The sequence below is a fragment of the Macaca mulatta genome, chromosome 20, assembly GCF_049350105.2.
Source record: "Macaca mulatta isolate MMU2019108-1 chromosome 20, T2T-MMU8v2.0, whole genome shotgun sequence".
Classification (NCBI taxonomy): Eukaryota; Metazoa; Chordata; class Mammalia; order Primates; family Cercopithecidae; genus Macaca; species Macaca mulatta.
The window spans coordinates 23723020-23740235 of record NC_133425.1 but is presented as its reverse complement, the minus strand read 5'-3'; the positions used below and the strand labels follow the sequence as shown (position 1 = coordinate 23740235).

General features: G+C 44.0%; 1 protein-coding gene across 19 annotated transcripts in view; it reads right to left on the bottom strand.

Annotated features, from left to right (window-relative positions):
- PRKCB (protein kinase C beta) overlaps positions 1 to 17216 on the bottom strand; it is a 382335-nt gene that overhangs the window by 24379 nt on the left and 340740 nt on the right. For 10 of the 19 annotated variants that reach the window (XM_077983617.1, XM_077983615.1, XM_077983616.1 and 7 more), the window contains 4 exon segments: positions 15705 to 15843; positions 11683 to 11763; positions 11308 to 11415; positions 5987 to 6127 (listed from right to left, as the gene is read on the bottom strand). In XM_077983617.1, coding sequence (XP_077839743.1) covers positions 5987 to 6127; positions 11308 to 11415; positions 11683 to 11763; positions 15705 to 15843 — 469 coding nt within the window. 19 annotated transcript variants of the gene reach the window in all.

Here is a 17216-nt window from a genome sequence, read left to right as displayed (position 1 = left end):
ACCCTACGCTAGGCACTGGGATTTTACACAGAGAAAGTCACAATCTTCAAGTAGTCAAAAAGACAGGCATGAGATTGAACACGTTATTACAACCTGTGATGAATTTGTTGATGGGACAGTAGCAGATATCTACTCAGGAATCAGCAAGAGCCTCCCTAAGTGGGTGATGTTCTGCTGATTTGATGAGGGGGGAAAGGCAAGGCACGGTGGGAATCAGGGGGCTGGGAGAGCATAGGAAACGTCTTCGGGCATCCCAGGTGCATGACTCTGCATGGATGAAGCCGGCAAGGGAAAACAAGGCACTGCATGTTTGAGAAACTGAAAGAAGCCCAGGAATGCTGTTCTTGGAGTCAGGAGCTAAAGCTAGGAAGAGAACAGAGATCTAGCATTGGAAGACCTCAAAAGCCATATATGCCAAGGAGCATACTAGACTGGGGCAACAGAGAGCCATTTGGGTGTTTTAAAACAAAAGCAACACACAACCAGGCGAACATTAAAAAAAAATGGCTCTTGTTCCCTGCAACAATACACCAAATCTACTGTATTTCAATACAGTTTCAAACAATGCTCTGTGAACAGCTCCTTGCCACAATAAAAGATCGCATTGAGAATAAATTTAAAAAACCCATTTAAAGTTATTTTAATGAACCTCCAATAATAGCACCCTTCACTGATGTTTGAATATAATCCTCTGTTATTGTTCCTTGTTTTTTCTCTCACCACACTCTATTGAATAGCATGCATGAATCAGGAAGGCTGACAGATACATGCATGCCTTTTCACATCCCACAAGGCACATGGAACTCTGCACACGCTCACCACAGGCCTTTTGGAAGTGGCAGACAGTCAAGAAGGGGTGAGGAAGGAGAAATATAAAATCCTGGGATTGGGGGGAGGAGGGCTCTGATGCAATGCATTTGCAATATAAAAGGCATACAAGCAGACTGGATCAAATGGGTAGGTGATGTATCTTTTTTTTTTTTTTTTCCCTGAGACAGGGTCTTGCTCTGTTGCCCAGGCTGGAGTGCAGTGGCATGATCATGGCTCATTGCAGCCTCAACCTCCCAGGATCAAGATCCTCCCACCTCAGCCTCCTGAGTAGCTGGGACTACAGGTGGATGCCATCACACCCACTAACGTTCATATTTTTTGTAGAGATGGGGTTTTGCCATGTTGCCCAGACTGGTCTCAAATTCTTGGACTCAAGCAATTTGCCTGCCTCAGCCTTCCAAAGTGTGGGGATTACAGGCATGAGCCACTGTACCTGGATGATGTATTATTTATTATTATTTCTAATTCAGTCTAAGAAGATTGAAGGCAGCGCCTGCTCCCTTAGAGCTGGTACCAGAACATTTTGAAGTACGTAGTACAGCCTGATCACTGTACTTTGAAAGTCACTGTTAAACCCACATGGAGGAATTCAAGACACAGGTCAGTGGGAAATCGTATCAAATGCAGAACAGTTGAGGGATCTTGTTGATAATGACTAAGTATTGTAATCTTTTTATATTACCAATGATAATAACAGCCACTTTTTCCTGACTGCTTTCTATGAGCCAGGCACGAGGCTAGACCTTTTATATTCATTACTGCTTAGCAGAGCTATTCAAAATATTTAACAGGTCAAAATGGACTCTGGTTGTAAATAACCATTGCTAACAGATGCTGGCTAAACAGCAACCTGACTTTGAACCATCACTACCCTTGAGGCTATAAACCAACAGTGCATGGGATACATATGGGTGTGGATGTGTTTTATTTGCCCCTGTGTTTAATTTTCAAAAATTTGTTCTGATATATAAAAGAAATCGTGACCTTTTTTTTTTTTTTTTTTTTTTTTTTGAGATGGAGTCTTGCTCTGTCACCCAGGCTAGAGTGCAGTGGCGTGATCTCAGCTCACTGCAACCTTCGCCTCCCAGGTTCAAGCGATTCTCCACGCACAGGTGTGTGCCATCGCATCTGGCTAATTTTTACATTTTGAGTAGAGACGGGGTTTCACCATGTTGGCCAGGCTGGTCTCGAACTCCTGACCTCAGGTGATCTGCCCACCTCGGCCTCCCAAAGTGCTGGGATTATGGGCATGAGCCACTGTACCCGGTCAAATTTGTGAGATTTTATCTAAACATCTTAATTTTATATACCCTTTCACTAAGCCCTTACTACACAGGGCCTACATACTACACTGACCGTAACAGGATCTGTCAGTCAACTCACAGGTCTGCTGCACCCTGCAGCACTGAGTTCTATCCCCTGAAAACCATGAAGATGGAGCAGCCCTGTGGAGGCTGTATCCCGCAGGGCAGGCCATCGGGAGGTGAACATCAGCTGAGCCTGTTAGGTAGCTCGCCTGCTCTCTGGCTTGCATTGATCTTCAACACTTTCTCTTCTATCTCACCAGCCCTCTTCCCTCATTCATATTATCTGCTTGGCCTCTGTAGGCATCTGAGTCTGTGACCTCTTCTGGAAGCCACCACCCCATGCCCTGACTAGAAGGAGGACCATTGTCTTCCACATAAAGAGATGATTCTTTTGGCTGGGTGTAGTGGCTCACACCTGTAATCCCAGTACTTTGGAAGGCTGAGGTTTTTGGAGGATCACTTGAGCCCAGGAGTTTGAGACTAGCCTGGGCAACATGGCAAGACCACATTTATTTATTTATATTTTTATTTATTTATTTATTTGAGACTGAGTCTCACTCTGTCACCCAGGCTGGAGTGCAGTGGCACAATCTCAGCTCACTGCAACCTCCACCTCCTCGGTTCAAGCGATTCTCCTGCCTCAGCCTCACGAATAGCCGAGATTACAGGCACCACCATCACACCTAGCTAATTTTTGTATTTTTTTAGTAGAGATGGGGTTTTACCATGTTAGCCAGGCTGGTCTCGAACTCCTGAGCTCAGGTGATCCACCCACCTTGGCTTCCCAAAGTGCTGAGATTACAGGCATGAGGCACCGCACCTGGCCAAGACCCCATTTATTTAAAAATAAAAATAAAAATTAGGCAGACATAGTGGTATACTCCTGTAGTCCCAGCTACTCAGGAGGCCGAGGTGAGAACATCGCATGAGCCCTGGAGGTTGAGGCTGCAGTAAGCTATGATCACGCTACTACACTCCAACCTGGGTAACAGAGGAAGACCCTGTCTTTAAAAAAAGAAAAAAAAAAGTAGATGATTCTCCATGTTACCTCCCTCTGGTCTCTGCCTAGCTTCCCTGGCTAAGCTCCTAATGCTAAACTCCACAGTAGTGATTCTCAACCAAGTCACATCAAGTCACCTGGAGAGCCTATTAAACACAGAACACTGGGCCCTACCCCTAGAGTTTCTGATTCAGGGGGTCTGGGTTGGAGCCCAAGAACTTCATTCCTAAAGTGCTCATGTAATGTCGATACCACTGACTGTGACACTGCATACTGATACTGCATACTGATGGACAGCACACTTTACAAACCACGGCACTACAGCTAGAACATGACCCCCAGACGTCCGCTAGGTTCTATGCTGGTGGGGATGGAAGCATGTGCGTCTTTCCTCTGGCCAAGTGAGAAAAGGAAGGTCCACATTTCGAGATCTCATAAATAACCGCACAAAAACCATATGAGTTATACATCTCGCCTCTGAGTTCCCGGTTTCCTGAACAAATAGTTCACTCTTCCTTTCAGTATTACCTTTTCATCTTTTTCCAAATGGGCCCATAAAAGCTGTGATGCTGCTCATGACATGTGGGGCCCTCTTCAACCCCAACGTACACACAGATGTTATCTTAAGTAATAGCAGCAGCAGGATTCTGCCCTTCAAAGACCCTACATCGAGACGTTAATTAATGTATGACACAGCTAACGAAAACCACGATCAGCTCTCTGTGAGTGCCTCCTCTGTTCCAGGCTTGTACAAAGTGCTTTATGCATCATAACAACCCTCTGATGTCAAAACTATTATCAACACTGTATTATGGATGATGACACAGTGGATCAGAGAGGGAAAAGGACTGGTCCCAGTTCACCAGCTCTGGAATAACCAAGGCATAGTCTGATCCACTGTACTCACTGAGAGTCAGACACGATTAAGAGTATTGTGCTCAATTCTGTGTCTGTATTTTAAGACGGATATGGATGTCATGGAGAACAACAGGCACCTGGAAGTGAGGTCCTATGGAACATGATTGCAGGAGGGGGTGGGGCAGGATTTAACTGGAAATCACAGGATTCAAGAAGGAATCAGGGTGGGGCTGTGGCTCACACCTGTAATCCCAGCACTTTGGGAGGCTAAGGCGGGTGGATCACCTGAGGTCAGGAGTTCGAGACCAGCCTGGCCAACATGGTGAAACCCAGTCTCTACTAAAAATTCAAAAATTGGCCAGGCGTGGTGGCAGGCACCTGTAATCCCAGCTACTCAGGAGGCTGGGGCAGGAGAATTGCTTGAACCCAGGAGGCGGGTTGCAGTGAGCCGAGATTGCACCACTGCACTCCAGCCTGGGTGACACAGCGAGACTCCATCTCAAAAAAAAAAAAGAAGAAGAAGGAATTAGAACCTGCATCCGCAAATGTCTGAAGGTTGATCCACACACAGAGAGAGGCTCTAGCGGGAGTTCTGGTAAGGCTGATCTGACGGCAGTGTGTAAGTTGGCAATAATGAGAAGGGCCACAAAGTAGAACTGGCTGCCTCTAAAGGCCACGGCTTCCTGCACCAGGAGGCATCCAGGGAGAAACGGGATGCATGGAGGTTGGTGTAGAGCTGTGATTCTAGCCATTTGGGATGAGGGGAAGGTGCGACACTAGGGAGAGGTGAGCATCACCTGGGAGACTCCTGAACTATGTGTCCTTTGCCCCTGGGCTTCCTGGTGGGCCTCCAATACAGTCAGACTGTCTGAGGCTTGGATCCTCCCTTCATCACTGCTGGCTGAGTGACCCTGAACAGAGCACTCAACCCCTCTGAGCCCCTGTTTCCTCTTCCGTAACATGGAATGACAGCACCTTCCTTCACAGGCTGTGGTGAGGATTTAATTAGATGCTGCATGAGAAATGCTTAATACGGTGCCTAGCACGTAAGTGCTCAAGAAAGGAATAACAATACTAGTATCAAAATAACTACCATTATTATCTTCTTCATCTTAACACTCAAACCCTTACAACGTTAGGTTTCAATGACGGTGTTTATGTTCAGTCTTCAGCCTCAGTCAGTAGTTTTACGACCCATCATGGAGTCACCAGGTCTGACCTCTATTTAATTTCACAAAGAAATATCCTCCCAGCAGAATCACAGTTTGATTAATTCAGGTGCAAACTCTTCTTTCCTGATGCCGACAAGTACTCCCTGCTGAGTCTTTGGGGATAGAAAACCTTCCTGTGGGTACGTGGACTGTGGGAAATGTGAGAGTTTTATTCTTGCATTATGAAAGTTATGTCAAAGCCGTCTCCACACCCAAACCCTCCAGGAGGGGGTCTTCAGTTCAAGAGGACGTCAGTCTCTGCTTTACTCTGTTTTGCCTTGGGTGGGAGCTGACTGCTGAACTGCCATCTTATTTACTGACTCAGACATAGTGTATGTTTCAGAATTAAATTTAAATACTGTTGAGATAAACAACATGACCTTTTCAATATCGGTATGAAGAGAAAATGACACAGTTGAACCAAGAGAAAGAATGAGGGCAAAGTTAGATCCTTTATCATAGTCCAAAAATGGATCTGAACTCTGCTCACCCAAGAACCATTCTCAGAAAGTTGTCAGCTAAGATAGTTACAATAATTGAATCAATGAAACAAAAATTCAATAGGCATCATCGTTTCCATCTTTATAGAGACGGAGCTGGGCCAATGGAAATGTCCATCTTTGTACCCAGTGACTTTGTGCACATGTGTGAACACATACACCCACGTTCCAGTAGACACACTGATGTCTACCCCTCAGGAAGCATTTGGAAAACACGGGGAACGGGCAAGAATACCTTGTATGTGAATAGTCGGCAGTCAGAGAGAATGGGCTACTTACAGCTTTTGGCTTATATGGGGGCTGGATCTCTTTGCGTTCAAGTTTCTCCCAATCAATATACCGGAAAAATGCATGCTCTTTGATATCACGTTCGCCTTCAGGTCCACAACCCAAACGTTTGCCCGGGTGTTTGGTCATCAGCTTTGAGAGAAAGAAAAACATTGTATTTGATGAGTTTCAGAAGAGGAAATGTGAGACACTCAGAAATCATTACTCCAAGGCATTAGGAAAGAAAGCACAAATGAAGAATCTCAACTCATTTTTGTTCTTTGCTTTTTATTTCAGCAAAAAATCCCAACCAGGACTTTGTAGGAGAGGACCTGATAACAGGACCTGCTGCCGATCATCTCTTACGGTTAATCAAAACGAAGCCTGAATGTGACCCTGAACTTCAAGTTAGAAATGCTGCATGAGGGCCAGGCACAGTGGCTCACGCCTGTAATCCCAGCACTTTGGGAGGCCTAGGCAAGCAAATCACAAGGTCAAGAGATCAAGACCATCCTGGCCAACATGGTGAAATCCCGTCTCTTCTAAAAATACAAAAATTAGCTGGATGTGGTGGCACACACCTGTAGTCCCAGCTACTCGGGAGGCTGAGGCAGGAGAATCCTTGAACCCAGGAAGCGGAGGTTGCAGTGAGCTGAGATTGCACCACTGCACTCCACAGTCTGGCGACAGAGAGAGACTCCGTCTCAAAAAGAAAAAAAAAAAAAAAGAAAAGAAAGAAAAAAAGAAATGCCACATGATCCATTTCGGTTTAAGAATAAGTTTTGTGCAATTACCAGTGCATTTAATTAGGACAGTTTCAATATCTTCAAACTTCCCTCCTCCCACAACAAGAAAACTGGAATTTGACAAAAGCAAAGGCTACATTCATTCAGATACCATTTGCATTTCTCAGTAAAGCACTTGCAAAAATGACAAAACAGAAGAAAAAGTATTAGTCAAAGGGGCCCAAGTTTCAAGTAATTACTTTCTGAAAGCTCATTAAACAGTCAAAACCTAGCCCAGCTCATTTCCCTTGTATCATACATTACACACAACGCCGCTGAGGTTTCTTTGGTGTTCCGTTTAAATTACTTAATTATCAAAACCCTCCATCTTTGGGTCTCTGAGTGCTAAATAACAAGATGAATAGATGCTCTAAGATGAAACCAGACAGGCTTCCTCTTGTAAATGAGTCCAAAGCAGCACGAAAATATCTCTGATCTCAAGACTTGAGCAAATGCACAGAGGGTAAAGACGGAAGAGTTGGTGATTAATTAAAAAAAAAAAAAATACAAGTCCAAAAGCTTTCCAGAGTTGACATCACACTGAGCAGCCCACGATGGCAGAATCTTCTGCCCAGGACTTGCGGATGATGGGGAAAGGATGAACCCAGAAATTCATTCCTACACTGCCGGACAGTCACTCAGCCTGTTGCCCCCTTACAAGATAATTTGTGGTCACACACACAAGCATGTACTTGTCATATAAACCGTATCCTCCAGGGTGGGGAAATTAACTGAACACTTACGTTCTAAGCTAGCTACCTCTTTATTTACATGCACGATCTTCCCCAATCATTGCAATAACGCAATGAGGTGAGTATACTATTTTTCCCATTTGAATAAAAAGGCAATGCACACTCAGAGAAGTTGAGGAACAGCAAGGACTCAAGAGATAGGAAGTGGCAGTCAGTAAGAGCTGGGTGCAGACTCCACCACTGCCTAGCTCTAAAACTTGGGCTATTAAGAAGAATGGGAGCACATTTCACACGTGGTTTTCTCAGGAATTTTTGTGACCTGGCTTTGTCAGGAGAGGTTTATGGAGGGTGAGGAAATTGAGTCAAGCCTTGACATTTGTGTAAGATTAGGATGTGAGGAATGAAAGGGCAGGGAGGTTTTGGTTCACACTGATAATAATAATAATATCAATAATGGCTTCCGTGTACTGAGCATGACGACATCATATGCATTCAGGCTCCGTGCTAAAGGCTTCCCAGCTGTTACCCATTACTCTTTAACCTTTGCAACAATACTCTGAGGCCTCAGCAACTCTTATCCTCCGTTTTCCAGGTAAAGGATGTAGGTGCAGAGAAGTCAAGTCATCTGTCTAAGGTCAAACAGCTAAGGAGCAGGGCAAGGTTTTGAACAGCTCTGCCTGGCTCAGGACTCTTATAGCTTTATGTTCACTGAACAGTCTCAGCTGTTCAGTGTCTGCTGGTTTTCACCCTAAGGTACGGCCTATTTGGGCTTCTGTTTGCTTCAAGTTTGTTCAAAGTGGGCATAGCCCTCTGAGTAAGGTTTTATTAATTTTTGGGGGGAAGGGAGGTAGAAAATCGGGCCTTTGAGGGGATGGACATATAAAGGACACTGCTTCAATTAAACAGGAGACTATTTTCAAAAGCTCAACTGAATTTCTGTCTAAGCAGGAGGATGCCAAGCAAAGAAAAGGCACTGCAGAAACATCCAGCATTAATTCGGAGTCTCTGCCCAGTTCCCACACTCTTGCTCTAATGTGCCTGAAGCCATGTAGACAGCTGGATTTAATCACTGTTCCAATCTCTGATCACCTCCCAGACGCATCCCCTGGGGCTCGCTGTTCTGGAGGAAGCATTTGGCTGTTCGCTTGCGCGTCACTCGTTTCTGGAGTACCCTCCTTGAAGGAAGAGCCCGCATTGGACTCAGCCCACTCAATTAATAATGGTCCCCAAACTCAATAGTAAGAGAGTCACCCCAGTTAATCATGAAGGTTATGGGTCCTGAATTAATAGAAAATGGCTCTACCAGGGAAACTGCTAATTGGAGCTGAAGCTGAAGACAGCTGACCTGGAAAATCCTCTCCTCCATGACCCACTTAGAACCCCCAGCTGTCCAGGCAGGGCGGGCATGTGAAGGGGAGGACTCTGTGCATGTACTGAACACCTACTATGTGCCCACGTCATGCAAGGAGCTTTCCCTTATGTTATCTCATGTAATGCTCTCAAAAACTCTTTTCAGTGAGTACTACTATTTCATTTTTTAAAATAAACAGAAGCACAGAGATGCAAAGGAAGTGGCTTAAGATCTTGCACCTAGGCTGGGTGCAGTGGCCCATGCCTGTAATCCCAGCACTTTGGGAGGCAGAGGCAGTAGGATCACTTGAGCCTGGGAGATCAAGGCTGCAGTGAGCCATGAACATGCCACGGCACCCTAGCCTGGGTGACAGAGTGAGATGTTGTCAAAAAAAAAAAAAAAAAAAAAAAAAGACCCTGCACTTAGAAAATGGAAGGGTAAAGATTTGCAAAGGGTCTCTTGATCTCCAAATCTCCTACTTTAAAAGTCGCAGTTCCAAGGGATGCAAACTCAAATGCCAAGAGGAACCAGGCAGATAACACAATAGTGTCAGCACTAGTAATAGAAATAATAACTTCCAAGGGGTTTGGAGCAGAGTGCCAGCCTCTACTCGAAGTGATTTACAGTATTCAGCTATTTAATCATCAAAGAACCCTGTGTGGACTGCTATTATTATTCCCAATCTGCAGACGCCGTCAAACAACTTCCCCATGGTCTGAGGGCAATTAATGCCTGAACCAGGATTTGAACTTGGGTAGAATTGGCCAGGTGAGAATTTCTGTGAATTACAGAGGGCAAGCCCCAACTACAGAGGGCAGTGGTTTCCAATCTAGCTGACTGGTGCTTTGTAAGAATGACAAGCCAATGTGGCAAGATCTGATTTTTCAAGAGAAACCTGAAAGCTGAATGTTTATGAGAAATCTCCTGATCCTTATATGCTGGCAATTATTAAACAAATTAAAAGCTCCAGGTGCCACCTTCTGTCTACCCCTCCCACCCTTCAATACCATGTCTATGGGGGCCTGTACAGGCCTTCGTGTGTGCCTTCTTTTTCTTTATGGGCTTTGCTTAGGTTCCTAATGCACCTCTGCGACTCCCCTCTCTATTCTTCATTTTCCCTCTCCCTGCCTCACACCCTCAAAGAAAATATTTTCAAGCAATTCACTTTAGATGTTCGGGATTGAGATTAATTCACAGGTGGTTTCCCCAGGGATACGTGCATCTTAGCCTATGGAGCTGAGGTGCAAACCTTAGGTGATTCACTGAGAGTGGGAATTTAGGCAGTGTGACAAGGTGCTTTTAGGCTGAGAGGCTGGCCCAGCTATTCCAAACTGGGCCAAACCTCAGATTGGCCTGCCTGAGTTTCCCAGCTTTCCTTCACCCAAACCAGTGCATTCAGCATCTGGCTGGGGTCAGGAAGAGCAAAGTAGGGCATGAAAAGTCTGTAAGCATCCCACAGATGTAGGACTGGCAGCCCTGGTTTATTCAGACACACAGGTGGGAACCCGCTGATTAAGGCATGGCCATGTTCTAACCTGTACCACTGGGTGGTGGGAGAGCAAATTCTTTATTAGTATATTACGCTGGGAACATATTTTCTGGGCATCTAATTTGATTGCTTTCAGGCTTCCATCAGAGTTGAAAAATCACTTCATTTGGACAGTATGTTTAAAGGCAGTGGTGTGCAAGCCAAATGGAGACTTTTCCAAAATACTCATACCCAGACTTAATCTCTGGGGTGAGGCAGAAGCATGTGCATTCTGGTAAGGCACTTCAGGTTATCCTGATGGCTCCAAAAGTGAGCATCACTGATCCTTAGGATCTCACACAAGTCACTGTGAGTATGCCTTGGTCCAACACAAGACGCAAAACAAACAATCCCTCCCCACAAACACACGTCCTGCTTTCTTCGCAGGTGCCCTGTGTATAAACTGTAGACGTACAAGCGTGCATTCCCTTTGAGCCATTTGTGTGCATGTTGGGAGAGAGGGGACAGTGGGATTTTGAGTACACTGAATTTCAGTCTGCTTATCTAGAGAATTCCTTAACCTCAACACTGCCTGGTATTTTTTAGAACAAAAGTTGCACGCTCTTGGTATTAACTAAACACATACAGCAGAGCAGGGCAAGATAGCCTGAGTTGTGCCGAAGACCTCTTGTGTCCTTTCCCACGACTTCCAGCTCTTTGACAAAATCTCTGTGCTTTCTACCTCATTCACTCAATGAGCATTCCCCTGTGCTGGTTCAGAGACTGCAGCCCAGCCAGCAGCAAGACGCAGCTGCAGGCAGCTCTCTGTGGCACTTCTGTGCAAATCAGAAAAAAAGCGCTCTCTCCTCTGGGAGGTAGCAGCTCCATGCCAGGGTTCTCATATTGCCAAACAGAGTGAAGGGTGGAGTTCAGGCTCTGTTCCCACCCCCCCCCCCCGGTGGGGTGTCCTTGGGCAAGGTACATCCCACATGCCTGTATAGGGTGGTCCTGGCCACAGCTTTAAGAGATGTACTTACCCCTTTGCAGATGGCCACAGCTTCCTTAGACATAGACTTGGGATAGGCTACGTTGTGTTCCATGATGGACTGGAAGAGTTCATCTTCATCCTCCCCTTCAAAGGGTGCCTGTATGACAGGGGAGGGTGGGAGGAGAAGAATCCCTGCTTGAACCCTCCCCAGAGCCCCCCTCAACTGGCAGACTCTCCTCCCTGGGGCCTACAGTGAAGCCACACACCCAGCTTTCAAATGACCACGGACTTGTATGACCCCAAGGCCGGGAAAGTCATAGAGGTTTCCATTTATGAGCTGTTACCAAACATGCATTCTCCTAAGGAAGCCATGTGGATGGGGGTAGAGAGGACTTCTCTTATCGATCACTTAAAATTCAATTACCTGCCCAGCCAACATTTCATACAGCAGGACTCCAAATGCCCACCAATCCACGGACTTCCCATAGGGCTGATAAGCAATTATCTAGAAAACAGAAGGCATCCTATCAGGGAGGTTTGCAGTTCATGTATCTTCTGGAGACAGATTCCACTCTTCTTTTACAAGAAGGCTAGTGCCCACCTGAGCTATTTCTTTACATTAGCTACTCAGGGAATGACAGACATTCTTTGCAGAGGCACCTGCAGCTGGGCAAACACCTGTGGCTGTCACATTGCCTTTTCGAAGCACTAAGTACGGTGTATTATTATTATCATTATTTTCAAAACAGTGAGCATGGAATTTTTAAAAGAAAAACTGTCTTTACTCTTCATTGTAAAAGTTATAACATTTACACAATAATGTAAATATACTTAACACTACTAAACTGTACACTTAGAAATGGTTAAGATAGTAAATTTTATGTTACATGTTTTTAAAACATAATTACAAATAAAAACGTTTAAGAGGTAATAATATTTGTTACTATTTTACTATTTCTTTATAAAAGATAGCTAAGCTGAGATGATAACATGAAAATCACCCATAATCCTTTATTAAGAGAAAAATTATGACTAATATTTGGTCTACTTCATTCCATACTCTTTTCTCTGAATACATATTAAACTCTGCGTGTATGTGTGTGCTTTACATAAACACTTTGGCATGTGGACCATTTTTTTTCTTTTTTCTTTTCTTTTTTTTTTTTTTTGATAGTGTCTCTTTTTGTCACCTAGGCTGGAGTGCAGTGGCAAGATCATAGCTCATAGCTCACAGCCTTGGCCTCCTGGGCTCAAGTAATCCCTGCACCTCAGCCTCCTGTGTAGTTGGGACTATAGGTGCTCACCACCATGCTAATTATTTAATTTTTTGTAGGGACGGGGTCTCTCTATATTGCCCAGACTGAACTCAAACTCAAGCAATCCTCCCACTTTGGCCTCCCAAAGCACTGGGATTATGGGCAATAGATCTTTAATAAAGCCAGTTATTCACTTAAATTTTCCTTGCTAATTTAATATTTGTATATGAACACAATCAGTTTTTATCTCTGCATAACATTCTGTTGAATGGATACACCCAAATCTATCTTATAAATTTCCAATTGATTAGGTCTCTTCCTATGCTGTAACATATATTCTTGCAATTAGACATTTGGACATCTGTCCAAGTATTTCCTTAAGATAAACTCCTAGATGTAGAATTGGTGGATCATGTGGTATATGCGGTTGTGAAGTTTTTAATTCATATTCCCAAACTGCCAGAACATGGAAAAGTCTAGAAGAGCCATGTGACGGTCCATCTTTCAGCATGTAGGGATGTAAAACTAACCATGTCAGAGGTTAAGAGGTAATATAGCAAAGGCTAAAGGCTGAGGCCTGAGGGTTAGGCAGTCTGACTTTGAATCCTGACTGCTGTCTACTGGTAGGTTGTCTGATCACAGGAGAAGTTACTTAACTTCTATAATATCTATATCATGGGGTTATGTGAGATAGTAGGTGGCTTTCACATATTATGCCCTCAAAATGTTAACTAATCCTAGAATGTTTTATAATTCAGTTACTGCTTGTTTAACTCAAAAAGGGTATTTGAGCAAACTTGGCTATAAAGTGAATGGCCGTTTCTTGATCTCTATCTCCCACTTTGATTTCTATTCCAAAATCAGAAATGCAGAGATGTTGATTACAGGATATGAAATTTCAGTTAAGTAGGAGGAATAAATTCAAGAGATCTATCGTACAACACAGTAACTATAGTTAATAACTATCTATTGTATTCTTTAAAATTGCTAAGAGGGATTTTTAAGTGTTCTTACCACAAAAAAAAAAAAGTATGTGAGATAATAAATATGTTAATTAACTCAACTTAGCCATTCCACAATGTATACGTATTTCAGAACATGTTGCACATGATAAATGTATACAATTTTACTTGTCAATTATGAACGAATGAAATGCGTTCTGAGAAGTAACCCGCAAGACAAGGAAGGGAAAGCATTCCAGGAGAACACTTCTCATTGAAAGTGTTTTCACACTTTTAAAGTACTTCAAGTCTTGTTTGATCCTCATGACAACCCAACAAGCCAATCTTTTTACAAAGGAAACTAGAGCCTGGGATGTGAGACCAGTTGCCAGAGGTGATGTGGTTAGTTCATGACAAAGCCTGACCTGCAGCTTATCCCTCCCATCTGCAGGCTGGAGGGGAGGCAACTTCATCAGAAACACAGTTCAGGGTTTCTTGTGCTTGTCTGGATCACCACCAGTGAGGAACTTCTGAGAACCCCAAATCCTGGGCCTCGCCCTGCAGAGATTCTAATGGGATGGCATTTGAGCAGCCCACATTGTTTTCTGTTTGTTTGTCTGTGGGTTTTTTGGTTTTGTTTTTTTTCCTTTTGAGACAGGGTCTCGCTCTGTTTCCCAGGCTGAGGTGCAGTGGCATGATCACTGCTGACTGCAGCCTCCACCTGCCGGGCTCAAGCGATCCTCCCGCCTTAGCCTCCTGAGTAGTCAGGACAGCAGGTGTAAGCTAGTGCACTGGGCGAATTTTTATTTTTATTTTTTTTGTAGAGATTAGGGTCTCACTATGTTGTCCAGTCTGGTCTCAAACTCCTACCCTCAAGCGATCTTCTTGCCTCAGCCTCCCAAAGCGCTGAGATTACAGGGGTGAGCCACCATGCCCCAGCTGCATCCTACATCATAAAAGCTCTCTCATGACTCTAAACTGCAGTTAGAGTTGAGAACCAGAGATTATGGAACCCACGGCCTATCAGGAAGTTGTGTTATAGATTGTGTCATATCTAATTAATTAACAAAATGATAATAGACCAAAGTATATCACATTGGGAAAACTTCATTGGGTCTGAATAAAGCCTTATTATTTTTGAATTACTTTATTACTCAAGTAATATACAAATATATTTACCTTGTAAAAAAAATGTCAGCAGTATACAGAAGTAGCTAAATTTCTCTTTACAATTCCCTTATCTTCAGAGGTAACCAGTGTTATAAAATCAGTCTGAAATCTTCCAGATTTTTGTATGCTTTTACTAGTTGAAAACAGAGCAGTGTTCCGTGTATTTCTGTTTTATCCATAAATAGTATCACATTGTTGTCATTCCTCTTTCTTTTTCTTTTTTTTTTTTTTGAGACAGGGTCTTACTGTGTCATCCAGGCTGCAGTGCAGTGGCATAATCACGGCTCACTGCAGCCTGGACCTCCCGGGGCTCAGGTGATTCTCTTACCTCAGTCTCCCAAGTAGCTGGGACTACAGGCACGTGCCACCACACCTGGCTAATATTTGTATTTTTTTGTAGAGACGAGGTCTCACCACGTTGCCCAGGTTGTTCTGGAGCTCCTGGGCTCAAGTGATCCATTTGCCTCTGCCTCCCAAAGTGCTGGGATTACAGGCACGAGCTGCCGTGCCCGGCCTTGTATTTGTCATTCTGTATCTTGATTTTTTTTTTTTTTTCTCTAACAATGTGTCTTGAAGATCTTTTCATATCTACATACATATCTAACTCACTCTTCTGAATTGGTGCCTGGTAGTATTTCATGCTATAAATAAATCATGGGCTATTGTCCATTTTCCTACTGAGGAACATATACAGGACACAGATCCCATGTCATATGCCAGCCCAGGGGATCTGCTCTTTCTCTCTCGACAAACATTCCGATGTCACAATTAGGCGGTATCACATGGCTGTGGGCCACAGCAGTCTGATGAAGAATTTTACTGATGTGTGTTGGATGGTTCTTTTGAGTTTTATTTAAATTTTCTCCCAAACCTTGATGTATTTTGGGCTTGGGCTTCTGGATGTGTGCTAAATTAATTTGCATGTGTGATCTCAAAGGGAGGATTTAGAGTATAGAATAAGATTCTGCCCGAGGTTCCCTTGCAAGGTACCACCCTCGACCCTTCCCAGCTCTCACACGGCCATCTGGGGAGCAGAGGGTACATCACTGCAATGTGAACGTGTGCCCCGCAGCTCTCACCTCAGGGGCGATGTAGTCTGGAGTGCCACAGAATGTCTTGGTTGTCACCCCATCCCAGATGTTCTCCTTACACATGCCAAAATCAGCAATCTTGATGTGCCCCTCAGAATCGAGCATCACGTTGTCAAGTTTTAGGTCACTATGGCAGACACAAGAATTTAGAGATTTAATTAATTGCTATGCATTTCAAGCCAAGCAACAGCCACTCATTATGCATAAAACACTGTGTTAGGTGTTGTGTGGGCACAAAGGTCAGTAGCAACCAGCCTTTGACCTCCAACAGCTTACAATCTGGCAGGGAAATAAAAAGAGGTCCACAAACCTCCGTGCTTTTCTTTTTCTACAGAGCCAACTGTGCCAAGTGTCTCACAAGGACACAAAGAGACAGCACTTCTGAAAAGAGGGAGATCCACAGAAAGTTAAGCAAAGGGCAGAGCATCCATGACACTTCCTGGATCCAGGAAAATTCCAAGAATTTTCCTTTGCAACTTAAAGACCCCTTATATTTTGTAAGAAGATACATTTTCCACAAAATTATTATTTTTTAAAATATCTCTGAAGATGACAAAGAAAAAAAAGCTGATTGAAGGAAGTGTTCCCTGATCTCTTGGACTACCTCCTAGGACATGACCCAGGAGTTTCCATTGATTCTTTGAATAAAAAGATATTTGGCCGGGCATGTTGGCTCACATCTGCAATTCCAGCACTTTGGGAGGTCAAGGCAGTTGGATCACAAGGTCAGGAGTTCAAGACCAGCCTGGTCAATATGGTGAAACCTCGTCTCTACTAAAAATAAAAAATTAGCTGGACTTGGTGGCGGGCGCCTGTAGTCCCAGCTACCCGGGAGGCTGAGGCAGGAGAATAGCTTGAACCCGGGAGGCGGAGGTTGCAGTGAGCCGAGATAGTGCCACTGCACTCCAGCCTGGGTGACAGAGCGAGACTCCGTCTCAAAAACAAACAAACAAACAAATTGTTGAACAATTACTATGTGACAGGCACTATGCCTGGATGTAGTATGTAGCTGTAAACAAGACAAGCCTCCTGTTCTTCAGATAAAATTTCAGTGCTGGGCAAAAGATAACAATTACTCTATAAGCATGATTATTATAGATTCTGATAAGTGGTATGATGAAAATAAAGAAGACATAAGATAGTGATTAGAGGAAGTCACTTTAAGCAGGGTGTCAGTCAGAAAGGACCTCTCTAAGGTGGTGACATTTGAGCTCTAACCTAAAGGATATGTGCTGTATTCTCTTTTATTTTCATCTGTGTTGATGAGAAGAGCTTGATATTTTGGGGAACACTTGTAGTCTTTAGCACACAAGATGGATCCAATATCAACACACTTTCCTCCTCCCTAAACACCTACTCCAATGTCAATGCTTTATATTTCAGCACCAGTGAGCAAGGCTGAGTGATGGATCAGATGGTTCCAGTCCTAATAGAAGATGGGGAACTCCGACTTCCTGAGAGGTAGGGGGATCTATTGCTTAATTCAGATGTTTCCCTTTG